Source organism: Mya arenaria, chromosome 16 (assembly GCF_026914265.1).
Source record: "Mya arenaria isolate MELC-2E11 chromosome 16, ASM2691426v1".
Classification (NCBI taxonomy): domain Eukaryota; kingdom Metazoa; phylum Mollusca; class Bivalvia; order Myida; family Myidae; genus Mya; species Mya arenaria.
Window position 1 is genome coordinate 43,708,960 of NC_069137.1, and position 17,016 is coordinate 43,725,975.

General features: G+C 36.1%; 1 protein-coding gene across 8 annotated transcripts; it reads right to left on the reverse strand.

Annotated features, from left to right (window-relative positions):
* Window positions 1-788: 788 nt before the first annotated feature.
* LOC128222018 (zinc finger protein 862-like) lies at window positions 789-16,601 on the reverse strand. 8 transcript variants are annotated; one of them, XR_008259047.1, is made up of 8 exons: window positions 16,308-16,601; window positions 16,002-16,040; window positions 14,952-15,028; window positions 3,892-4,001; window positions 3,433-3,596; window positions 3,139-3,244; window positions 2,759-2,890; window positions 789-2,382 (listed from the first exon to the last, which is right to left on the reverse strand). XR_008259047.1 is itself a non-coding variant. In XM_052930761.1 (3 exons), the coding sequence occupies exon 1, from the start codon at window positions 10,620-10,622 to the stop codon at window positions 9,129-9,131; it is 1,494 nt and encodes a 497-aa protein (XP_052786721.1). In that variant the 5' UTR covers window positions 10,623-10,638; the 3' UTR covers window positions 6,266-7,264; window positions 8,398-8,516; window positions 9,117-9,128. The 8 variants fall into 8 exon arrangements, 2 of the variants coding, with proteins under 2 accessions (XP_052786721.1, XP_052786722.1); XR_008259048.1 differs by lacking the exons at window positions 789-2,382; window positions 2,759-2,890; window positions 3,139-3,244; window positions 3,433-3,596; window positions 3,892-4,001 and adding exons at window positions 6,266-7,264; window positions 8,398-8,516; XR_008259046.1 differs by lacking the exons at window positions 789-2,382; window positions 2,759-2,890; window positions 3,139-3,244; window positions 3,433-3,596; window positions 3,892-4,001 and adding exons at window positions 6,266-7,264; window positions 8,326-8,516.
* Between the last annotated feature and the right edge of the window lie 415 nt (window positions 16,602-17,016).

Genomic DNA, 17,016 nt, shown 5'->3' on the forward strand with positions numbered 1-17,016 from the left:
ACTGGTCCAAAGTTCAGCAGACGACGAACCGGAAGTAAACAAATGCGCAGTCAACAAGTTTACTTCTCTTTTACCCGAAAGAAAATCGTAAAGTTACGATCGCACCTTGCGATACGCTTTCTGAAACGGTCGCAAGTATTTTCGTAACCTTCCGAGTTACGATATCGTAAAAGTTACGACACTATGTTTTAATGAAACGGCTCGGCCTCTGCTGAGCCCAAATTCACAGACATCTTGGGTCTGATTTAGAGACTCAGGCTCCGAGACGCGTATTCTGAAATGTCTTAAACTATCTTAAGTATATATGTATTTGTAATTACATGTGTGTCAAATTGTACAAGAGAGACAGCATTTTTTTTATTATTATTGCACTTGATAAAGCATTTTAAAAACATAAATAAAATAAAAGGCTGAAACTAGGCCTTTAAGGCTGTAGCGATGCATGCCGAAGGAAAATCTATGGAAATAGGACATTGAACCAATAAATTGTATCTACTAAACCTCGGTGTTAATTTTATTCTTGCTAGAAATATCTAGGACTAAAACGTTTCGTGGCGTTGAAATAAGCATCCATTCATCGTTTTGTTGAAATATCAATTTATCTTGATTGATATCAGAATAATATTATAAGTCACGGGAATTTTGGCCCGAAGCCACTTTTTGGGCGAAAATGACATATTAGTAATTTCTGACAATCATATTCTTTAGGATAAAAACCCTGATGAGAAAATTTAACAATTTCTATTTTTAACGAAATTATGGCAAAAACTGGAAGGGCACTTGTTTAAGAAACACCTGGTGAACTTTGGCGAAGTTCAAGAATTTATTGAAACTATTGTATTCAAAGATGCAATAAATATGCATCACTACAATATACACAATTTCCGCATAATAACGACAACAACAGGTTTTCAAAACCATTCTTAATTATTCTTGAGAAAATAGTTGAAAATGTTTTGGTTACCATGGCAACCATTATCGAAAAAGCGTTTTGGGGTTAAATTTGCTTTTAAATATACAATAAATGTCTTCTGAAGCATTCAATAATAGTTTATTTGTAAATTGATATCCTCAAACCTTACTGTACCTGGTGTATGTATTTGACATTCAAGAATATGTCAGAATAAATGAAAACTGTTCGCCAAATACTGTAGTTAATTGGCAATTTTTCACAATAAATTGACATTAGGTTGGAACTTGCACCTTATACAAAACAATGTATATCTAGAAGTTAAAGTATGTAAACACTGTAATTAACTATAATTTAACTTATTTTAATGGCCTTTAAGGGTCTGATTTTTTATCCTGGATACCATGGCAACAGGTCACAAACATGATTATAATCACACTAACTTTACCTCAAATGTGTCTTTTGTTTCTTATATAGTAATTCATTGCTCATTAAACATGAAATGGTGGTAAATATACTCTTCATTCAAAAAACATAACAATACTGCATAATTTGCACTATTGTATAATTAGATCAGTTAATAAAAATTGACGGGCACAATTACAAAAATGAAAACATTTTTTATAAACATACTAACTACTTAGCATAAACAAGTCATTATGTAGTTTCAAGTATGCAATTGGCCACATAGTACATGGCAAATTCTCGATGCTTATTCATAGATAAAAGTTAATGCTAAACATGTTTATAGGATTCTCGATGCTTATTCATAGATAAAAGTTAATGCTAAACATGTTTATAGGGTTCAGGAAGGTTTTAAAAATGAAGATATTGAAGAAGAATGGAAAGGTTGCTAAGGTACATTTTATCATGCTGTGAAGTAACTGAATTTGACAAACAATATTATATATGCTTTCAATTCAAGCACTTATAGGCTTTAACTGCCAGATATTTTAAGTTTGTATTTATAATAATCATGCAGTGGTCTCCATTATGGCAGAGGAGTTCTACTGACAAAAGACAGGGTGTAGCACCCTTCTTTCACTCATTTGCTAAAACCACAGTTTATCACGCAAAATCACTGGTAGCTTCATTTCACATGAACAAGATTCTATTGAATAAATAATTGTCAATAAAACATTGATACACGTTTTTATCAGCTCAGTAACGGGATCATTTTAAAATCTTAGATTAAGTTTATCACATATCACATATCAGTGTATTGACATTTGTTTTACACTTATTTAAGTGTCTTGTCGCTGTTGTTTCGGAACAAACACAGGTGTTAAACCATGAGGGCAATTTGGTTGAACAAGTATCCGAGTCTTTTTGCATCAAATCCTTTTGGTGGGATGCGTTCGGAGTACTCGCTGACAAAAGCCATTGTTGTGGGCTTGTCAACTTTAACTTCAATCTCACTGTCCTTGGCATGCTTTCTCATAAATTCACTCACTGGTTTGTCAGCTGAGGTTCTGCAAAATAATGTGCTTGTACAATACTTACTGTCTGGAATAAATTATGCAAATTAATCTGAACGCCAAAACTCACCTCTGAATTGAAATGAAAATAGTGTCTTAAATTGTTTTTAGTATATACAAATTTATTTTAGCTCGATTGTGAGGACAGCTAAGCTATCAATCTCGAGTACCGTGTCCCTTTTGAGAGGCCATGAGAAAGCACCCCTGATGGGGATCGAGCCCACAACCTCTTGGGTGAGGGGCGCACACCTATACCACTAGACTAATCTCACCCCCACCCCCCAAATTTTTTTAAATAAAATGTTTTTGACTTCTGTTCATTGTATTACATACACTGGCAGTGATACTCTCTACAATACATTTGTTATACCTGATGTGATAATACTTCCTCAAGTTTGAATTGGACTTCAGGGGTCTCTTGGTGTACTCCAACCAGTCAAAGAATATAATCAGTTTGCCAAGGTCATCAATCCACAAAGGATGTGTGCTTCCTTCATTTTGTCTAAATAAATAAACATATTGTTTATATGATGATGTAATACCTATTGTTTTAACACAAGCTTTCTTTTACATAATATGGTATTATAAACAACTTAACAATAAAACACAAGTACCAAATTTAAATACAATTATACACAAAATCCTTTAATATGGCTTTAGATCAATAGAGGAAATAATTTCAGTTCTACAACAGAAACATTTAAAACACTAAAATAAAAAAATAACACCAACAGCATTCTTACAACTTACCTTCCACAGACCAAATATCAGACAGGACTGAACTTTATGTCACCTGCTTCCATTTAAGTAGCTATTTCTCTTTGTAGCCCCTTCAGAATACATCAGACACCAATTCCTTAAACATACAATCACAAACAATTTATTGAACTAATTAAGCCAGAACTATTTTCATAAGACAAATGAAGATTTTGAGAATTCTGATTTATACTGGTATTGACATAACAAAGCAAAAATGATAAATTTTACATTGTTTTGTTATTCTAATGTTCTCATGTGTCAGTATGCAGTGCATAAGTGATGTACTTTAAAACTGTTTTTGCCAATGACTGTTCTTATTCTGCCCAACACAGTTGTCCATGTGCAGGTATGCAGATTCTTCTCCATATGGATGATGTTGAAAATGATGTACCACATCATGGGCCATATTATAGTTATACCCTTCATCACTGAGATAGATATGTGTGAACCTGGAAAAAACAACAACTATTAAATAGAAAAGCTATATATATATATATATATATATGTATATATATATGTATATATTTATAACTGTCTATAATTTTATGTTAAAGTAAGAACTTTGAATATAGGTGATATGAAATATTTAAACAAGAGCGCCGCAGAGCAAATGTGAGCGCTTTTCTGTTCGTTTTAGTGAATTTACAAAATATAGAGGTTTTCCATTTCCCCTATAATAATTTAGTGATATGGAAAACTGTATTAACCACTCATTTTATAAATACAATTTACCGTATGACTTACAAAACACCTCAAAGCAGGGCCCACTCGTTTTGCCTAGTATAGGTAAAAGACCTGCTTGGCAAAGTCAAAACAGTATTGGATTGTTGTTCTGTGTACAACAGGTGCTTGACCTGAAATTTGATCATATAGTTCTAAAAATATATTTATTGAAATGCAATTTTTTAACTGTTTGTAGTTGGGGTGATGCCCCGGCAGACTACATGTACACAATTTTGCATGCCAAAGAAATTTCCTGGTAGTCTGGACGTCATGTATACTCAAAAAGCAGCACGCAGCCACAGTCTTTAATATTGGCCATGGCCTTTAAGTATAACAGTATTGTGTTCTAATTATATAACTTGTCCACAAATTGCATCAGTCTATTGTTAACTTATCATAGTCGTAATGATCATCTTCATCATAACAGTAATACTAATTCTTTTCGATGTACGTGGACCTCAGGAGATTGTATTTTGTGTACATAAGACAACATTGCTAAATACGTTCATCTACAACTTTAAATCCATCTACAAGTACAACTCTGCTAAAAACAAGTAATCTACAACTTTAAATTTATTCGTAAAATCCATCATTAATTTGTATTGATCGTTGATCGCGGTGAATTGATGAAATTTTGCTTATTTTCTTTTTTCTTTGGTCATAAGTATGCAAAAAGGGAATATCTGCTTGATTTGGTTTCTGTTTACATGTTCAATTTCAGAGTGTCAAATATCACTTCATGATTAACAAGAGATGTTTGTCAAACATTATGCCCCCCATGAGCACCATGTTGTCAGGATTAAATGGACAATTGAATGAAATATGCATGGACCGAAATGACAGCTGATTTGTTGCTGTTTTAAGATTATGACCATTAAAGTGTGAGGATAAAGTGTGTTATGACCGTCATGACCTTTGACTCTATGAACTCAAAATCCAGAGTCATCAGCTGGTCACCAGAAAGGCATTGTCAAGTTATCACAAGACAAGTTTTTTTCGTTCAAGGTCACTGTGACCTTGACCTTTGACCTGATGACCCCTTAAATCATAAGGGGTCATCTACAAGTCAGATGCAACTCCAAGTCAAGTTTGAAGGCCATGGGTTCAGGCATTGTTGAGTTATCACTCTGACAACCTTTTACCATTCAAAATCACTGTGACCTTGACCTTTGGCTCTATGAATCCTAAAATCAATAAGGGTGATCTACTGGTCAGGCTTAACATCCATGTCAAGTTTAATGATCATAGGTTCAGGCATTGTTGAGAAATCAGTGGGGGAAGATTTGTTAACTTTTTTGCGTTAAAGGTTACTGTGACATTGACCTTGGCCTGATGACCCCCAAAGTCGATAGGGGTCATCTACTGGGCAGGCCCAACCTTCATGTCAAGTTTGATGACCATAGGTCTAAGAATTGTCGAGTTTGCTTTCAAGGCCACTGTGACCTTGACCTTTGACCCCTAAAATCAATAGGGGTCATCTACTGGTCAGGCCCAACCTCCATGTCAAGTTTGAGGGCCATGGGTGCAGGCATTGTTGAGTTATCACTTGGACAACCTTTTATCATTCAAGGTCGCTGTGACCTTGACCTTTGGCCCAATGACCCCTAAAATTAATAGGGACAATCTTCTGGCCAGGCTCAATCTTTAAATCAAGTTTGAGGGCCATGGGTGCAGGCATTGTTGAGTTATCACTCGGACAACCTTTTACCATTCCAGGTCACTGTGACCTTGACCTTTGGCCAGATGACCCCCAAAAACCATAGGGGTCATCTCCTGGTCAGGCCAATTCTCCAAGTCAAATTTGAGGGCCATGGGTGCAGGCATTGTCACGTTATCACTCGGACAACCTTTTACCATTCAAGGTCACTGTGACCTTGACCTTTGGCCTGATGACCCCCAAAAACAATAGGGGTCAACTACTGGTCAGGCCCTACCTCCATGTCAAGTTTGAGGGCCATACGTCTAGGGATTGTTGAGTTATCACTCGGACAAGCTTTGGTCTACCGACGGACATACCGACCGACCGACATGCCTGTGCAAAGCAATATACCCCTCTTCTTCGAAGGGGGGCATAAAAATGGCGGACAGTACAGGCCATTGATTTTTAGCTCAGGTGAAGTTACAGGTGTTTATCGATTCTGTGCACTTATTTCGATTTGAAACTGGATATTGTTGACTATAAACATTCTGACAATATAAATATGGACTCGCAAAGCCTTTCACAAATCCTGGACGATTCCCAGGAGATGGAAAACGAGGATATGTTTGGCGCGGGAGCACCTCCCCCACCCGGTTCCGAACAATGGAAAAAAGTGGAGGCGGCAAAGAAAAAGAGAAAAAGACATTCAACTGGCACGGTAGATCTATCTTCTTTCGAAAACATGAACACAGATGATAAACTTATTGCTTTATTCTCAAAACTTGATGTTGTTGAACAAAACCAAAACAGTATAAATGATTTGACAAAATCAGCCAGTGATTGTAATAAAAGACTAGATGACCAAGATGATAAAATATTGTCATTAACCTACAAAGTCATTGATTTAGAAACACGTGAACGTAAGAGAAATCTTCTCATCTATGGTCTTGATGAAGTTCCAGGCAAAGACAATTATGAGGTGATCAATGATTTCATGTACACAAACATGAATCTGAATGCAAATGACTTTTACATTGATAATACCGAACGTTTGGGTAATATTAATCGGCGTAACTCCAATGGCCCACTAAGACGTCCGATCGTAGTCACGTTTAGATATGGCTATGAGGTTGACACTGTGATGAAAAATGCAAAATATCTTGCTGGTAGTCGCTATGCAATCGACCGGGATTATCCAGACGAAGTCAGACAGGCAAGAAAACGTGTGTGGCCCACGTATAAGAGGCTAGAATCGTTCAGCTAGAGTTCAGCTAAAGTATCCGGCGGCGGTAGTAGTCAATAGTGAAGTGGTCAGAGATGAATTTCCGGGGTGGAGCCGATTGCTAAGTAGACCGGTGTACACGCACGCGTCTACAGACCAGCCCGTCGGACCGAAATCGTCAGCGAATACGGCTCCACGAGCAAATACACAAACGACTATTAACGCTCCATCTCAGAATCCATCACCGCCGGTCTTCTTCGACTGGAAACAAGCTGGTAATACCCGCTCCCAGGGTAATGCCTCACAACTATCACAGCCTCAACAAGTCGCCGGCACGAATAGCAGCTCACAGCCAACACAGTCCGCGAGTAACGCTATTTCTAAAGTAGCTGGTAAATCGACCCAAAGTGGTAGAACCCGTGCGCGAGCACATTCGACTGGAAACCCTCAGAGAGTCCGCTCAGCCAGTACACGGCCACCAAGGAAAACGTCGCAGGCTGCTACGACGTCTACCAACCAGGGTGGAGGTCGACCTGAAACAAACGGAGTGTCTGGCAATTAGCATGAACAAAGTGAATGCAACATCAACAATATATCTAAGGTCAATTTTGCATTACTAAATGTGCAAGGTCTAATATTAAAATCGCAAAATAAGTTAAACAGTGATGAAATAAATAAAATATTTAGTAACAATGACATAATATGTTTTACTGAATCATGGGGTGCTGATCATAATGATTTTACCAAAGATGGCTTTACGCATATTGCTTTAAACAGAAACGAGAGATTAAAAGGCGCAACGCGTAACTCCGGAGGAATAATAATATATGTTAGAGACAAGCTTGTACATGATAATTTAGTCATACAAAAACACGACGATACCCACATTTGGTTGAAACTTAAGGGAACTCATTTCAATTTAGCCAGTGACTTATTTCTATGTTTATGCTATATTGTTCCAAGCAACTCAAGTCGTCAAGTTTTAACGGAAGTGAATGTCTATGACACAATATTAGATGACATCATCAAAATACAGGACGTTTATGATATGCAATGCTCGTTTATGATCCTAGGCGATTTAAATGCAAGAATTGGTTAATTACCGGATTATGTTATACATGACACTGACTCATTGGTTAATATTGACATTTTACCGGATGACTATAATGTTGATGAAGTTGTGCCCAGAAAATCAATGGATAATAGCACTAATGCAAATGGAACACTTTTAATAGACTTTCTAAAACAAAGTGGACTAAGAGTTGCAAATGGTCGAGTATGCGATGACAAAGGCTCTTGTACATATATTGGTCACAACGGTTCAAGTTTGGTTGACTATTGTATTGTTAGTCAAAATCTTCTAAGACAGTTCACGTCTTTTATTACATATGGTCCAAATTTGTTATCGGATCACTGCTTAATTGAATTCACTTTACATGGAAATATATCAGCAGAACCCATACCTAATGTCACCAATGCAAATAGTGCTACAAATGCAAACAAAGATAGCTTTCATTACAAATGGGATGATAGGAAGAGAGAATGTTACATTAACGCTTTAAATAACAATGATACGCAAAATAAACTTAATAACCTTGTGTTTAATATTGAAGCATCTACGTCAGGTGAAGAGATAGACATGTGTGTCAACCAACTCTGCACTTACATCGAGTCTGTCAGTGAACCATTATTTGGGAAAGATTCGAACAACATCTCTCATGATGGGACTGCATCTAGTAAATCTAAGATGAGAGAGCCGGAGAGCACCCAACTATTCACCAACACCTGCGAAGAGAACAGAAAACAGTTCTATAGTGCATTAAACGAGTTTAGAAAGGATAAATCAAATATTAATAGACAGGCAATGGTTGAGGCACGAAGTACATATATAAGAAAAGCGTTAGATCTTTTGATTACCAAAGTAACATATTACGTACACAAAAACTTGTAAATGCTAGGTCATTAATATTCATTGTAGAAGGCTGAAATATTATTTGAGGCGGCTGAACGTCCGAGCGTCGAAGACGCGAGTTTTCTAGGGGGGTCCGGGGGCATGCCCCCCCGGAAATTTTTCAAAAAAACGGTGCCAAATCGTGGCATTTGAGCAGTTGTGGGCCCATTAATCGTCCGAATTTGGTCTCTAAATTTTACTACTTTTTACTTAGTTTTCTGGGTTTGTTATACTGAAGAAAAAAACCCAAGATGTCATGACTTTGCAGGGAGAAGCATGCCATCTCTTGGAAAATTTTGAAAATAATGATATGCACTTCTGGCACTAGAGCGATTTCGGGTACAAGTAACAACACTTAATAACTACTGTACCTGTGAACTTTACTTTAAAACTCAGTTTTTGATTATTATTTGTTTAAGAACTTGAAGTATTACCAAACTGCACAGTCACAAATTTTTGGAACAACAATCTTCGTCATCTGACCAGTCTGAATCTGAGTCGCCAGCATCATACTCGTCAAGGCTAAGCTTTTTTAAAGCAATGTCAACTGCTGTCCTGATGACATCTTCACTAACATCCATATATGGATCTGTCTGGACTCCAGCATCCTCAACATCTATGACACTTGTAGCACTAGCAGCTGTGACTGTTGCTGATCCAGACTGTTTTGGAAGTTTACGCCTGTTTCTGTTCTCTAACCATGCATTTACAGCTGCCTTCACTAGCTGCTGACCTTCCAGGGATGATGGCTTAGGAGCATTTATGCAAATGTGAAGCAAAGACTCTAACATGGATGTACTCAGTCTGTTACGCAGCCTTGTTTTCAAAGCCTTCAGTGTACTAGCACCTCTCTCAGGCCATGCATTAGAAACTGGGAGTGAGGCTATCACTTCTGCAATGTAGATTACATTGGGATACAGTTGCCTCACTGCAATATTCTTTAGCAGTTGTAGAAGACACCATTCAGTAGTAGTTTCTGTTTGTTCTTTGCCTGATTTAACAGAATCAGGCATGCTAGGTTTGATGACATCTCTCAAATGATATTTCATTCCTTCCCACTCTGCTTTCAGTCTGTCTGATTTATCAGGATTTTCCTTGAAGTAATGATTAGACAGCACTTCAATTTGACCGTGACCATAACTCCTCATCTCAACACCAGAATCAGGCACCAGCATTGGATCAAAAACATTGAATGCTTCCAAGACTGGTGAGCTATCTGTAAACCTGTTGTCAATGTTCTCAACCAAAGCACTGACATATTTTTCAAATAGAGTATGCAGTTCCTTTGCGTCATTTTGATTCATTTTGATTTCAGCACACATGTCAGTGAATGATTCAATGTCCCGACTAAGACTTTCCATTGGTTTGGCATCAGCAACGAGATTATGTAGCCTATCTTTTGTCATATTTATAGCGGGTACAATGGCTGCAAAACTCAAATATCCCTTTTGGAATCGACGGGACAGATCACCAAGGATGGGAAGAATGTCTCTAAGAATGTAGATGACGCCAATAAATTTGAGCTTTTTCATCTTCGTCAGCAAACCTGAGGCTATTGCATCACTCTCTTGGAAATGCGCAAGCGTTTGGAGAACTGCCTCGTAGTCTTCATGAACAGCTTTTACCGAAGCTTCAAAACTCAACCATCGTGTGTGGCATGCTTTTTTCAGGCGTTTGGTTACACCCTTTACAGCTTTGCCCTCAAGCCGTACAGATTTCAGCTGGGTTTGAATTTTCAAATATGCTGCCATTCTTTTTGGCGAGTTCTGAAAGTACTGCCATAACTGCCTAAGCAATAGCTCTACATTGCTGATGTATTTCAAGGTATGATTGGTATCTGTGCATGCAAGGGCAAGACGGTGGCAAACACAATGTACATTTAACAGTAGAGGATTGACCTGTTTCAGTCTTGCAGCAACACCAGAGCGTTTGCCAACCATCACGGAAGCACCATCAGAGGTTAGCCCAGTAAAAGAAGACAAGTCCAACCCTCCACGCTCCTCAAGTTCTTCAAGAATCAGAGTAGTAATTGCATTTGAATCTGCAGACTCAAAAGATTCAAGAATGTTCTGGCAAGCCAAGAACTGAGTTTCAACATGACCAGTCTCTTTGCAAAAGTACTGTATGAAAGTTACAAGATTTTCAGCTACTGATACATCTGATACTTCATCAGTAAGTATACCAAATGCTGATGCTGCTCTCACCTTACGCAGTACTTCATTCTTCATAGTCTGACCTAGAGTTTCAAAGATTTCCTGTTGGGCTCCCCTGGATCTATGCCCAAAGTATTTCAAACTGTCTACATCATATACCTTTTCTATATGATTCAGCAATGGAACAAACTGTCTGTTTGCTATGAATGTACTCATCATAAAATAAGCACTACTGAATGCCTGTTCTAGAATTACATTTTGTGTGTCCGACCGTTTGTTTATTTCCTTTTGGAAGTAAGATGCCCTTTGAAGCATTTCACTTTCAAGTGCTGCTGCATGAAGAATGCTCTTGCTGTGGGATTTAATGGCATCTCCTTTCAAACGGACACTTGGGGCAGCTGCAAAAACCTCCTTAAGATTCTGTGGGTGTTTCATATCATGTTTACGACAAGCAAGGCAGAACATTCCTTCGCCTTCAATGTAGCAAAGCCACCAGTGTTCTTTATTCAGCCAACTGTGCTGAAATTTCTTTGGCTTAAGTCTCTGCTGCTCATGTAAATTTACACTAGTGCAGTCTATCTTACTGCACAGGAATACATTGTGTATTGTTTTGGAGGAGTCAAAAAGGTTTTCTATGGCTTCTCTACATTCATCACCAGTCCAAGGTCCACATGAGGGTTTACAAGCTGGTTTGGCATCATTCTCTCTGACAGGACAAGAACCACCTGGTTCTGTGCTGCTGGCAACATCTGTCTGGGTGATAGGTGACTGCCTTTTGACATTGTCTGAAAGAGAAGTTTAAACCCATTAACCTTTTCACCGCCATAGGCGACTTGAATCGACATTGCAAAACAGTGAAGTCCCAGATCAGACGCCGCCTTAGAAGGCGGCGTCTGATCAGGGACTTCACTGTTTTGCAACAAAATTTAGTCCTTATATAGGGTTTTGGAAAAGCCAAAGTTTATTTAATTATTTCTGTTATTTATTTCGTTAAAATATTTGATCCAAAACCAGTTACAACCGACAATTTTAAATTTGGTCCGAAAGGGTTAAGGCAATATTAAATTGTACCAAGTCATAACTTAAAACAGACACAAGTAATGTTCTGTACTATTTTTTTGTTCCAGATAGTAGACCGAAAGTGACACAATAAGCTTGAAGCTTCCTTTGTAACAAATAATCTCACAGCAAGAGCATTCTTCATGCAGCAGCACTTGAAAGTGAAATGCTTCAAAGGGTATCTTACTTCCAAAAGGAAATAAACATAATACAAATAATATATAGATATTGTAATTATCATTTGTGTTTCATGTTTTCTTCCATTTCCATCGTGTTATAAAATTAATTAAAAGTAGTGTTTATATCACTATTTAAACCGATACCATATGCAAAACAACCAACATAACTACAAAGAAATTTCATATTATTAAAAGCTTATTTTAAAAACAAAACAATCCAGCAGCTTTAGCCATTCTAGAACGCATTTATAAAGCACAGGTGGAAGGGACATATCTTTGTGTTTTTTTCTCTTAAAACTGATTTCATAATAAAATTAAAATAACAATATATTCTTAGCGGTTTACCATAGAATTTAATTTAGAGATCTATTAAGATATCAGTTTTAAGAGAAAAAAAACACAAAGGTATGTTCCTTCCACCTGTGTTATAAAGTACAAATGCATTTCCGTTGCTTTACATACTTTATTATTAAAGAGATAGTTGTTTATTGGAGCACCTGATACCACACAAATAAACAACCCACTCGCCTTCCTAATCAGTTATGTCTTCCGTGCAGATTTTTTGATGAGGTATTGGAAAGAAGAAATAGTCTGCATGCAGATTAAAACATAAATTATGTACCCAATGATTCTTCAGTTGACTTGGAAGACTTTGTGGTCTCGGATGAGCATGTGGGTGTTGATCCGCCACTACCTGCATCATGACTGGATGCATCTGAAATACATCAGGGCAGGCATTATAAATAATGTATGGTTATTGCCAGATAAGCAAAAAGAAAATATATATCTAGTATATTATACGTCTTGGTTTGGTTGTCACCTGTTTTCAACAATGTTTCAGTCACAACAATGTATCTATTTAAACCTTATACTTAATAACCTGAACCCTAACAAAAGCCAATTCATTCTGAAAAAAATGGCACAAGTTCCCCTAGCCTAGGCAGTTTCATTAAAAATTCGAGCATAGGTTCCCCTAGCCTAGGCCGTTTGATTAAAAATTTGAGCATAGGTTCCCCTAGCCGAGGCATTTTTCTTATGGCTATATAACATTATACAATGACTATAAGTGGAGGGGGGATACAAGTTAAAAATCAGGAGAGTTTGGGGCTCCAGAGTTCCATTTATCCTAATGAAACTCTGACCCTCCTGTGCAGAGAAATGTTGCAAAAGAATTGTACTTACCTTGCTGACTTTCATAAAATATCATCGCAGGAACAACGAATAGTTAAAAAACCGAACGATATCAACTTCAACAGTTCACTGAAAATAATATGAACATCATGAACATGCAAAGTCAAAGCACGCTTTCAACATAAATAGTTAAAAAAACCACACGGATCCAAACTGAACATAGTGTAACACTGTAAAGTATGTTCTTACTGGACACACGGGCGAAAAAATCGTCAATCTTTCTCTTTTTCATGTTTGTATTTTTTTCATGTTTGTATCGTCGTCTGTTATCTGCCGCAGTTCCGTATTATGTTACCGAGTTCTCCATTGGGCAAGCGAAACTAGTCAACCAATCAGAAGATACTTTACATACCGGTTCTTAGGTTACAATACATCCGGTACAGTCCTTACAAAAACGAATGAAAATATGAAAAATATCCTCGTCGTCACGATATTTAAAAAAAAAAAAAAAAATCCCCCAAGATTTGAGCCGGCGCAAATCTTGATTGAAACGGTCAATTTGGCCGGCGGCCGGCTCTTAATGACAACATGTAAAAATGCTAAACAGTATTGGAAGTTGCTAAAAGATGGTTCTAATGCTAAACAACCTAAAAACATCTCATTGGATGCGTTTTCTGAATACTTTAAAGCCATTAACAATCCGGATGACAGGTTCTTTCAACCAGATGAAGATGTACTGTATTACAATAATATTTTAAATGATGAAATGAAGATCATGTTCAGTGAACTGGATGTACCTTTTACACTAGATGACATAAAAAGAAATATTAAAGACCTTAACATGGGCCGTAGTTCTGGCCCCGATAAACTGCTTAATGAATTTATTTTTCATGGTAAAGATGTATTAGGATGTGTTTTAATGACTCTTTTTAATAAAATTATACAACTAGGCTATTTCCCTGACAAATGGAGTGAAGGCCTAATCATTCCAATACACAAAAAAGGTTCACTAGATGATGTCAAGAATTTTAGAGGCATAACTTTGTTAAGTGTTGTTGGTAAATTGATTACTAAATGCATAAATGAAAGGCTAAATAAATGGGCTGAAAATTACTACATATATGTTGAGGCTCAAGCTGGTTTTCGTGCCAAAATGGGCACAGCAGATAATATTTTTGTTTTAAATAGTCTAATTAATCATGTCTTTAACAGTTAAGAACAACTGTTCTGTTTATTTGTAGATTTTTCCAAGGCTTTTGATTATTTAGTTAGAGAAAATATTTGGTATAAGTTGTTAAGGCTTGGAATAAGAGGAAAATTGTTTAATATTGTGAGAAGCATGTATTTACAAGTAAAATCCAGAGTAAAATTGCTGAATGAAACTGGTGAAGTTTTTGAAAGTCTACTAGGTGTTAGACAGGGAGAATGTTTAAGCCCATTGTTGTTTTCCTTGTATTTGAATGATTTGGAAGATGAACTGTTCCTAAATGGTGCCAATGGTATAGATGTGTCCTCACTAAAACTTTTTCTGCTAATGTATGCGGACGATATAGTTATTTTTGCTAGCTCAAGTGAAGAAATGCAGCAAAATTTGAACATTTTGCATAAATATTGTTTAAAGTGGAAACTAACTGTGAACAAATACAAGACTAAAATAGTTATTTTCAAGAAAGGTGGAAGACTACCACAAAATTTACATTTTTATTATGGAACTGACGAGATTGAGATCGTGCCAAAATATTGCTACCTCGGAGTGGTTTTGACCTCAGGAGGATCGTGGGTAGAATGTCAGAAGACTCTCTCTGGTCAAGCGCAGAAGGCTATCTACAAATTAAGAAGACACTTATTTAAATTTGCAAACTTGTCAGTTGACCATGTTGTAGATCTATTTGACAAGTTAGTTAAACCTATATTGTTCTATAGTTGTGAAGTATGGGGCTTTTCACAAGCCAGTGCTATTGAGAGAATTCATACTATGTTTTGTAAAAGTATTTTAGGTGTGAAAGTCTCTACCCAAAATGATTTTGTATATGGGGAGTTGGGAAGAGTAGATCTCTTCTCACAAAGAATGACATTCATAGTTAAGTATTGGTTAAAAATATTGCAATGTGACGATAGAAAATATATTAGAGTTATGTATAATGTAATGTTACGTGACCATGAAACTAATCCTAGATTTATCAATTGGGTATCTATGTTGCATAATATGTTGTGTAATTTTGGATTTCATGATGTCTGGCTAGCTCAAGGTTTTCCAAACAATAATATGTTTATCAGTGTGTTTAAGCAACGAGTTAAAGACACTTTTATACAGAACTGGTATAGTAGAATTGAAAACTCATCCAGAGCTTCATTCTACAAGGTTTTTGCTAATTTTGAGTATAGTGCATATCTGAATTATGTAAATGTTAAGAAATATAGAATTGCTCTCACACGTTTGTTAATGTCATCACACAGATTAAATGTTGAGACCGGCAGATGGTCAAATATCCCTAGAAATGAGAGACTTTGTAATGAATGCAATACTTTAGAGGATGAATTTCATTTCATCTTTGAATGTAAACTATATGATGATATACGTTCGAAATATATTAAGAAATATTATGTGTCTAGACCAAGTATGTTTAAATGTATTGATTTGTTAAAATCAAATAATGCGAGGCTACTTAGAAATCTTGCTGTGTTTACATACAATGCCTTTCAATTGAGAAGGTTATCTGTCTCTGCTCCGGTATAAATATGCTATCATTTTACTTATATTTGTATATACATGTAATTGTAGTTAAAATATACTTACGGGCTTATTTTTTAAGACAGGCGAAACATGCATCTATATCTGAAATAAATCAATAAATACATAACTTTGCATATTTAATTAAATTATTTATCTTGTTTTAAATTTTCACCAAATATTATAATTTGTTTTAACAGTTTATGTTAAATCCAGCAACAAATATATTATAGACATGTCATCCCTCAGCATAACTTAAATTATTGTGTTCGTAAGTGCTAATTAAAATACTTCTATTAATAAGATTTCATTTTTATGAGTAACTTAAAAATTTATAAGATATCCTTTAATTTAAAGAAATAATTCCATTACCTTCATTGCGCCGACTTTTACACTGGACAAAACTGATGTATATACATGTAGACCCTGTCTCTTGCGTTAAGATAAATCCAATATATCCAACTTAGTTTTTACTTTCTCCACTTTTAGTTATCCTCGGAATATGAAATATCACTCAAACAACTATTTCCAACAGTTTTTTATGAATGACACACTGTAGTTTATTCCAATTTTGCAATAATTCTCAAGACATGTGGTAACGCATTATTTTGATAACGCTTGTACTTTTCCGGTATGCGGTAAAACCCGGGCATAGGTAATAATGAATCCGAGGATAGCTCGCTTAGCAAAATTTATTTCCATTATATAAATAATTTACCATATGTATCTACTAGATTATGAATTATGAATAGTATCATTTGTAAGTTGTAGATAAAATTGTTATTTAATGAATATACATTTATATGTACCTGTTCGCAATCACAATTTGGTGTATTAATTTGATTTGATCAAGGGTCATGTTGGCCTATTTCAAATGTGTATTTTGTATTATTTATGCTATGAATAAATCTTTTTCTTCTTCTTCCGCTTTCTTTACATTTAATCAATGTTTATCCATTTGACCGAATTAGAATCCATTGCATTACATTGAAGATATAAACATTTGTAAAATTATATGCTTAAACAATGAAAAGAATTTTAATTACCTATAAATTCCTAAATTGATGTAAATTCCTTTGGT

Coding starts and splice junctions, on each gene's coding strand:
- LOC128222018 (XM_052930761.1), bottom strand. CDS start 10,622: ATGGTTGGCAAACGCTCTGGTGTTGCTGCAAGACTGAAACAGGTCAAT.